Source organism: Rhopalosiphum maidis, chromosome 3 (assembly GCF_003676215.2).
Source record: "Rhopalosiphum maidis isolate BTI-1 chromosome 3, ASM367621v3, whole genome shotgun sequence".
NCBI classification, from domain to species: Eukaryota; Metazoa; Arthropoda; class Insecta; order Hemiptera; family Aphididae; genus Rhopalosiphum; species Rhopalosiphum maidis.
The window spans coordinates 31,697,289-31,707,843 of record NC_040879.1 but is presented as its reverse complement, the minus strand read 5'-3'; the positions used below and the strand labels follow the sequence as shown (position 1 = coordinate 31,707,843).

Below are 10,555 nucleotides of genomic sequence, written 5' to 3'. Positions count from 1 at the left end.
GTTAATAAACGTGTTTCCGATACTCTGATTATTTTTAAACTATACCTTTTGAGAGTGCCATAATAATAACTATGCACTTGTACCCTTAAAAATAATTAAATATCTATAGTTTCGGCACTATAGCCACTATGTGAGTATGTACTCTATATACGTATTACCTTAAATCATACATATTTATTTTATAATATACATATTAAACGGATGTTTACCAAACTCAAGTGTGAGTGCTTGATGATGTGCTTTTAGATCAATCAACATGATATGATTTCGAAAAAATAATACTTCACACTATAATACGCTATAATACCTCTTGTAACGTCTGTGTCGTATATTTCGTAATAATGACAATTTCAAAAATTGGTACTTTTAGTGTATAAATCTAATCGTAGAGCTTTTGTTTTTAATTTATTTTAATGTATTACTAATATAGTAATTAGTAGTATATTAAATGTAGTCTTTTTTTTATTTCAATAAATTTAATTCGGTATTAAATAAACTATGTCTGCAACTACAGATGTAACGAAAATACCAGTCGATGAAGGTATTATATAAAATCTTTTAAAATAATAATAATGGTCATGGATTGAACTTAACTTAAATTGTGATTCTAATGGGACAAAAAAAAAAATTAAGTTCTATATTTTTATGACGGAATCCCTGTGATTATGCCAACATAATACCTACGTTTGAGTAAAATTCTAATATTGACACGAAAATCATAAAACGAATTTACCGCAAACATAGTTAAGCACCATGGACTAGAATTAGATTAATACTTAGTACCAAATAAAAATTAAAGTTAATTTCGAAAAATCAATAAATCTTTAGTGGGTTTATAACCCTGTATACTCTCTATTATGGCCCTACGACAGCGCTTCTCAACCTATGGCACGTGTACCACTAGTGGTACGCGAAGAAAATCTCCCTTTATAAAAAAAATTGGAATAAATCATTATTAACATTTAACATTAAATATTATTTGGTTGATTATAATAATAATAATAATTGTACATATTTAATTTAATTTAATTTCTTTTTGTACATTAAATACTTAATTCCTATCATTTTGTAATTCCTAATAAAATAAAATTCTATACAGGTAACATAAACGTATACATTATTAAGTAAAAAAAAATGGCCAAGTGGTACGTAAAAATGTTCAAGCTTTGTAGGTGGTACGCGAATATAAAAAGGTTGAGAACCGCTGCCTTACGACACAGACACACAATTATACATAGTATATAAGGTATATTATACAGTAAGGATAAGCAGTGGATTGTTTCAGAATAAGAAAAAAGAGTTAGAGACGACTATGGGTACGATAAATAATAACACGTTCGACAAAATAATTGTTTAAAAATTCTATTACCTATGATTTTTTCTAGTGTCTAAATATATGCTCAATATAACACTTTTTCCAATATATACAAGTTTAACTATATCATTTATAATTTTATGGAAGGTTCCAAAGTACATCATTATACAATGTGTAATTACATTTTTTTTCACAATGTTGTTCATTATTATATTGTTTGCATATTACATATATTCGGAAAAATAATAATAATAATGATAATAATAATAATAATAATAATACACAAATCCAATATATACAAAAAGAATATATCGATAATATAATAATAATAATAATAATAATAATAATAATAATAATAATAAAATAATAATAATTATATATGCAGTAGAAATAAAACTGTAAATAAAATAATTTGTTGTTAAATATAATTTTTGGGTTTTGCGAAAAAACACACGACGATATTCGTCTTGCGTAGGTACATATATATTTATATATATATATGTATATATTATATATACAAAATAATATTATAGTGTTTCGCACAAACCGGAGAGGAGAAAAAAAACTTAAAAACACTGAATATATAATATATATCACCAGTTAAATTATATTTGAGTTCAATATATATATATATATACATATATATATATATATATATATATAGAGGTACACAACAGTAAAATTCCTACGATTGTCGACTTATTTCCATTTTTTGTTAGACTGCCGGCCATACCCTGAAACAAAAAACAAAAAAATTCTGTTAGAGTTGTAATGCTTACACGATATTATGACATTGTATATAAATATATAATATATTGTTATTGGCAGTAATTTTTATGTCGACACAATTCAAATAGTATTATGAGGGTCGGCGCTTATGTGAATTTTCCTCCCATGTATGCGCTAGTCGAGGCCGTCACGGGCTCTGACAGTGTTTCCGCGCGAGACTCGAGTACATAGTGCTTTTGTAGTTTTGTTGTTCAAATAACGACGTTTTGTACGCACCGCCATTTGGAAACAATAAAAACAAAAAGCGGTGGTTTTAAAATGAATATTCTAGAGGAAAAAATAAGTAGCTGTTTTCCGTGGCCCGATTAATACTCGATAATACTCGGCGCGGCAGTTAGTTACATTTATACTACATAATATGTTTGCGCTGTCTTCGCGGTTATACTCTGAGAAAGACAATTTATAAAATAATTTTTGGTTTACAGTAGGTTATCTATGTTATTAACCTTCGGCGCGGCGTCATACCTGTGTATTTTATAAATGTTTGTCGAGCAATTTAAATCGATAATCCCTATAATAGTGTATTATATTAATGCTAGGCTTTCCGTTAACGCATAAGCAAAAATATTATGTAGGATACATATATTATAATAAATTTCATAACATATTATAATGTGTTCACATTTTTTTTTTTTTGTTTTACAGTTTAATATTCTTGTTTCTGCAATATTATATTATATACTGGTTAAGGCGCCTGCAGCAGATATTAACATATTGCTGCAGATCACGTATATTATGCAAATTCACAGAGCGCACGATCTTTAGTGGCAGCGGGAAAATCTGCGGATATCGCTAAAAGAATTGTGCGTGGATCAAAGCGGTCAACGTGCGATTATTTAAAGAAACTTTTGTTGATGTTTATTATTTTAATTTTTTTGTTTATAAACGACGACAATAAGAGTATATAATTTTGTTGTTTATTGCAATTACCTATGTATAATATAATAATAAAACCGCAAGAATCATTTTCGATGGGATTTGTAAACATTTTTAAAGCGTTTTTTAGAATACAAAAATATGTTTTAGGAATTTATATATTTTAAGCCGAAGACTTGTACGTATAATATTATATTTTAGTCAGGTTAGATTAAGACTATATCGTACATATTCGATTTAAAAAGTGGTTATTATAGGTACATGCAAACACATTCGTTTCTTGTTTTATTCCCCCCCCCCTTACCCGGTGCATAAACGGTAAAATATTTACCACATAAACGTGGACATGTTCATGTATATATGCTGCCAACTCGCGGCCAATAAAAAGTATCAGATTTTTATCCAAGTCGAGTTAACACATAACTTTGATTTCACTTTTTTCCATGTATATAATAATAATAATATATTATAATATTATATCGATGGAGTAATCAAGTCGAACAACCAAAAATCGGTCAGCTTAAACGTCACTAAATATGATTTAAACTAGTAGCTATTATATTATATTGTAATCTATAGGTATACATTTTTCAATAGTTCATTATAGCAGAATATATAAATATTAGTATATATTATATTAATAGAGTCAGTAGTGGTGTATATAGAAATTAATTTCAAGGGGGGTTCATTCGTCCAATGATTTCTATAGCAGCCATAATTTTTATGTCTATCCATTTGAATAAGATGCAAGCTCACGCCACCAGCATTGAACGTTTAAAGCTGAACGATATGTTTTGCTCGAGTAATATTTGTCACATATTAATATAATATTATTATAATTTATAGAGGTCTTTTACGATTCTCGATTTTACTTGTAATAAGTTGCGTAATCATATTATCGATTATTATTTATCAAAACGAATGTGTTTGTGCGACAGTGCAACGTACGATTCTATTCCGAGAACTCGTCGGTTCTCGATAAATTTAATATTATGCGAACTCTACGCCCACCAAACCGAACCACAATAATATTATTCGTTACCGATTTAATATTATTGTGTTCAATACTGATGAAGATACGACCAAAAACCGTAGTCCATATTACATTTTATGATTTTCTGGAAATCTGTTTCGAGAAATTCCATAAATTATTCGTTATCACCCCCCCCCCTACCACAATATACGACATTTTCTTCGAAAAGCGTAATCTATTCCATAGTGCTCAGCGAAAAAATATGATAATTTTATATTTTACCCGTGACATCATTGACATCTCGGAATCGACATGAATAATTATTAACTCGTGATTTCTAGATTATTCCAAAATAAAATTATGTATAATTCTCGAAATCCGACGGAGGTTCGAATAATAATAATAAAATCTAACATGATGTTGTTTAATATTCGTTTGAAACCTTGTTAAAATACCCATTTAGTTGTCGTGCGTTGGACTATTGAAGTTTCGTTATTACACCTACACATCGTTGTTAATTCGATTTCCAAAAGATTTCCATTGACAAACAGCGCGACGTGATATTGTAATTACAGTATGTATTATTACGTTTGTTTAAACGCAGCGACGAAGTAAAATAAAAATTGTATTTATTGATCGTGTATACTCTTTATGGGGCGATTTCCAAAGGCATTTGTTCTTTTATAAGTAGTAATGATCGGGACCCAAACACGTTTCGAGAAGAAATCCCATTCGACTATCATCGTCGATATTGATTGTCATTGCATTGATGTCAACCTACCTTTTACAGTTTTACCATATACTGTAATGTTATAGTTTATTATAATACAGATTTATATACAATTCAAACATTATTGTCTGCTCTGTACACGAGTCTGTGGCGGTTAACTCCAATCAGTAATATACAATACATGCGTAGTTTAAAAAAACAATAAAAAATATCACGGCAGATAAACCAATCGGTTATCAGTTTATCACGGTCCATATAGTCATGACTACTGCAGGTCGTACAGAAAAACGCGTTTGTCGCCCGTGTTAATATGATGAATCTTCGCACGATACACAGAGACACCATGCCGCGCGATGATCGTGTGACAATGATCGAATACATGATTTTATAATGTGGGCAAATAAATTCGTATGAATAATATATATTTAATATAGTTAATAATATTGTATAAGCATAGTGGTGTATATTGTCTATACAAAGATAACGTTAATATTATAATGAGTTAAAGGCGTGATAAAATAAAAAAATAAATAAAATAGTATATTATATTATTATAATGTTTACACGTAAACGCGACGGCTAAAAAAAAAATCGCGCACGTACCCGTGACGTTACTTACTGCGCGATGTAATATTATATTATTCCGTGATTAATAAAATAATAATAATAGAAAAACGGAACGAGCGTGTGTGTGTGTGTGTGTTGACATGTCGAGATTGCGCTTAGCCACGGTACGGTATATTATAATAATATGTATAATATATTATTACATTACATTATTATACGCGGACACCCGCGAGGCACACAACGTTGTCCCATTGGTTTTATCGCTGTCTCCGCAGCTTACCCGCAGCTATATTATAATATTATCATGTTCTGCAGACGTATATTATACCTACATGTTTACGACCACTAAAATCACACTGTTTATACATATGTATGTATATTATATCACCTATATATTATACGAATGCGATTATGTTATCAACCGCGACGCACATGTATTCGACCGAATGGAAATTATACAGTTTTCGATGAATTAAATATTCGTTATATTTTATATTATACCTCGAATAAACGACAATAATATTCTAATTTAATGTAGATATTTAGGTCTATGTGAATAAATTTTTGGTTACGATGTTATTATCATTTTATAGTGTGCGAGTACAGAACGAGAACCGTTAAAAACCACTAAATATAAACGTATAATATACTGTGGCCGCAATAATATATATGGATCGGTTTTATTGATTTTATATGGACTATATATAAGACCGCGATTTTGTAACACAGTATAATATTATTGCATAAAATTACATATTGTAGTATACGTCATGTGTATATACTTGCCTACTGCTTATACTCGTGTAACTAAGTTACAGGGATCGGAAGAAAAATTCGGACTTAAAAAGAAAAATTGTGAAAATATAATACGAAAAAATATGTATATTTATTTATATATATATATATTATAGATTAAAATATTAAATGGTATATAAATTATTCGATAAAGGACTTAGATGTGCAATAGCCAATAGGCACATGCAACGATATATACAACTAGAATTATACTTATGTCTGCTGAAAGCTTTTCAGGGAGCGCAAAAATTAAAATACCTACTTTACCTACATATATATTATATAGTACCTAAAGTGTGCGCAACTGATTGACATATGTGACGTATTATACGTCGTATAAATTATTCACCTATAGACTGCGTATATTATAGTATATGGGTTAACACCCGTGTACGGCCACACATAATAGAGATAATCGTCTGCATCCATCGTCTGTTGTATACGACGTATACGTAGTAGCAGACAGGTACGCGGCGTGTATTGTCTCTGTCCCGTCGATTTTTAGCTGGGAACGCTCTGCAGGCACAGTATACAAAATCGGTTATACGGAACGATCGTTACGCTCACATTATATATACCTAAGTGTAATGTATACCTGTATAGGTACAGATTATTGTTATATTATTAATGTATTTACGAAACGAAAGAAAAACCCACCGTGTCCAATACACGACGGCGGCGGCGCGACCATAATATTATATACTTTTCGGCGTTTTAGGGGCGAGATTCCACGTCATTGATTTACAAAACGAAACACTGCACGGCGATACGACTAGGTGGGTATATAATATACGACTAGTTCCGGCTATGTTTTTTAAAATTAATATTCAATTATATATAGGTACTGCGACGACGCACGGTTTTGATAAATAGATAAATCGTTTTTTGTATAGCCGCAGCTAAGCTATATTGCGATGTGTGAGCACATAATTTAATATCTATAATTTTAAGGCAATTTTAACTTGACTTAACAGAATTTAATTTTTTTTTTGTTGTTCTTACTAATTTTCACGGTAGCATAAAAACATTAAATGTTAATCTAAAAAAGCGCATAGTTATCGTGATAGTTCGACGATATCGTATGGGCAATACAAATTCATTACCGGAATAAACTCTGTAGCTGGTATTGGTACAATATAGATAGGTGTACGCATAACGGAACTGCGCGTACTTGTAAATGCAGATCGTCATTATTTAAAAAATGTAATGATACTTCTATGACGGTCGTGTTATAATAACACATCGTACTATTTACAGAAGCGAACGTTTTATTATTTTATGATATAAAACCTAGTGTGGCGTGAGCCAAATATTATATTTACTATCGCGTATATTGTACGCATGTTAATATTATAAATTTATAACGCGGTTAGCGTGGTCGATCCGTCCGAAAGTGCGGTATATTATTACAAAAAATGTGTTAATCCGTCTTCGGAGGCTTAAGGTTATCGATTGTATTCGACTCATTTTATCGTTTCTCATACTACCTAATATAAACGGTGCCGGAGGATAAAGGAAAGTAAACAACACTATAACACTACGCAGTAAGCATAGGACCAAAAATGTCAACATGTACATAATATGTATAATGTGTATATCATATTATATTATTTATGCGGTCGATCTATATGTGTGTAAACAGAATATTATATAATACATTTCGATTGCTTTTACGGCATTCTCGGAAAAAATTCAAAAAAATCAAAAACCATTTAAAGTAAATCCTTATTCTTAAAATAAGTTAATCGTCCTTTCTCCCGTTGTAAATAGTGTACGGGTGTCATTGAAATGTATTTTGTCACGATTCAGTCGAAATAAGGCAAAACACGCGGACGATTAACATATAATATGTGAAAAAACGGTATAAATTCGTAGATAAATATAGTATATACATAGAAAGACGTTAATAACTTTATCCGAGTTGCCGAAAAAAACATTTTAAAAATAATACGTGACGTTTTACGAACGGCCACTGATCGAACGAATTGGATTTCAAAATAGACACAGGTTCACTGCACCGGTTAGTTGGAATTTACGAGACGCATATTATCAGCTTAGATCTAGTTCAACGATTAGAAAATAATACGTATTATATGGTTAGATAAAAGAATCTATACGAAATAAATACACATCGATCGGAAAGAGTAATAATTTACTCAACAAAATAAAATTAAAAATTAAAATAGCTGATGAAAAGGATGTACTAGTATTGTAACGATTCAAGGATCTTCTATCGATTCTCGACTGAAATTTAATTTTAATTATGTAAGTGTATATATTACCATTATTACCTATGTAATAAATATTTTTTTTAAGAGATAGGCCTATGTTTCTTGACACTTCAAATAAAATTAATCCAATAAATGATCGTACACGGAGACAGTTTTAGAGCGTAAAGCGGTTAACGGCGACGAGTGACGACGATAACACAAACGTTATAAATTTACAATACAAAATGTATATCTGTATTTTAAATTTTAATTACGACAACTATTGCTTATGACGCGCGGGTACTTCGGTCGTAGAACGACTCTATTAAGTACAAGAACAAACATACATACACACGCAAAATATCATAATATTATAATATATATTTTAGATACGGTCGCGTGCGACACGACACAATCTATAACCACAAATCGTCATTTATACAAACGACATTGTAGCATTATATACACCGATGGAAGATAATAAAATGTGACATAATATGTGTGAAAAACATAAATAATATATACATAATACTACCCGCGGGTATCTTTGAGTCATCTGCGACGGAAAACCGTGTCAGGATCGTGTCGAGGTGCTGAGTGAATTATGCAATCACACACACACACCAAACTTTGTCACGCAGGAATTTTAAACACCCCGCGTCCACTTATACAGACATACAGTTATAATAGTAATATATAATACACGCGTGTAATCGTGGTGTTTTGTTCTATGTATTATGTTATGTCATGTCGAGTGCCGAAGAGGAGAGACTATAATATGTGTAACGACCAATATTGTTGAGGTGTTTAAATAGAGAAAAGCTCTACACACTCCATTTCACATTAATTATAGAATTAATAACACAACATCGAACAAGAAGTATATGTTAGAAATAGTCCGTGTTCCATAGGAAAAATAAATAATAATCTATAATAAAAAAAATAGATAACACTTGTTTCTATATTATATAAACGAACTAATACGTTTGCCGGCCATTGGTGCCGATAACGTGCTAGGTATCTTTTTTTTCAAATTTTATTGTTCGAGATAAAGTATCAATTACGTATCATGTGTGTTCATGAACAAGAATCGTAAGTAGTTGTATTTTAGGCTCTATATAGTATTACCGAAACAATATATATAAAACAATTCACTACCCTCCCGCGAACGATAGATGTAACGAAATACATAGTATCAATATATTATTATTGTGATGAAGTATATATATTCGGTATATACGACGGTTGCGGCCATGTTTAAAATGAACCGTATTGACGGAAAACCGTCTAGTCATCTTCTACTGTGCCGCTTGGATGCATAAATAATATTGAATGATATACATTGTTGAAGTGCACGGGTCGTCCAATGAATTCGATTGAAAAACTCTCCGTCACCGATCGATCTATAAACGCCACATGACTTCGTGACGAAAAGGGCGGGGGTAGAAATGTGATTTCAATATATAGGTGCGAATAAATTTAGGTAATATAAATATAAAAGTATCTGTAATATACGAATACATCGATGATTCGTATATATAAAATATAAATGGCAAACGATACTAAATCAATTTTTTTTTTTTAACTATGGAGACGATTTTTATGAATTCAAATTATAATTAAAAATATCTACTAACCATGTATGATTAATGATGTAATATTTTTTAAAATCAAATCATTAAAAAAACAGTTTTTACTTTTTTTGTAAAAATTGGCGATAATTGTAATATTTTCATAAAAATATCTAATGTTTCGTCTGAAATAACACATAGGTGGTCTTAGGTATAAGATTCCGTAGTCGGGATTTTGGCGATTTTTATGATAACCTTAGCGCAATAACAGTATATCATAATATATTATACTTATATTAGTTATATTACTCGTATATGATATTGTGTATATGATCAATTTCGGATCTACATCTGCTATTTTATTATGTTTCATACAATTTTAATATTATTTACGAATTTTGTCGAGTGTCACCAAAGGGTTGAAGGATGGCTCGGGCCTAAACAACAATAATAATAATATATCTACTATAACAGATTACCACGATATTCACGTAATCGTGATATTATGCGGGACTGTCGACGACGGTTATAGGAGGAGTAGACTCGTCGTTAGCCCCACATTGTGTACTCGAAAGCGCGCGGCACTCGTGTCGGGACGGAACGCGGACGCGGGTGGTGCGCGAGAGAAATGAAAAAGTTTCGGGGGGGTTCGTGCGAGCGAAAAGCGCGTGCTCTCGGCGGCGGCGGCGGCGGCGACGACTTCTGCTGCTAACCCTCTCTTCTCGTCGC

General features: G+C 31.1%; 1 protein-coding gene across 1 annotated transcript in view; it reads right to left on the bottom strand.

Annotated features, from left to right (window-relative positions):
• Positions 1–1,705: 1,705 nt before the first annotated feature.
• LOC113555941 (homeotic protein distal-less-like) overlaps positions 1,706–10,555 on the bottom strand; it is a 105,860-nt gene continuing 97,010 nt past the window's right edge. Inside the window, exon 5 of the mRNA XM_026960577.1 lies at positions 1,706–2,049. Coding sequence (XP_026816378.1) covers positions 2,031–2,049 — 19 coding nt within the window. The 3' untranslated portion in view covers positions 1,706–2,030. The remainder of the gene's footprint in view (positions 2,050–10,555) is intronic.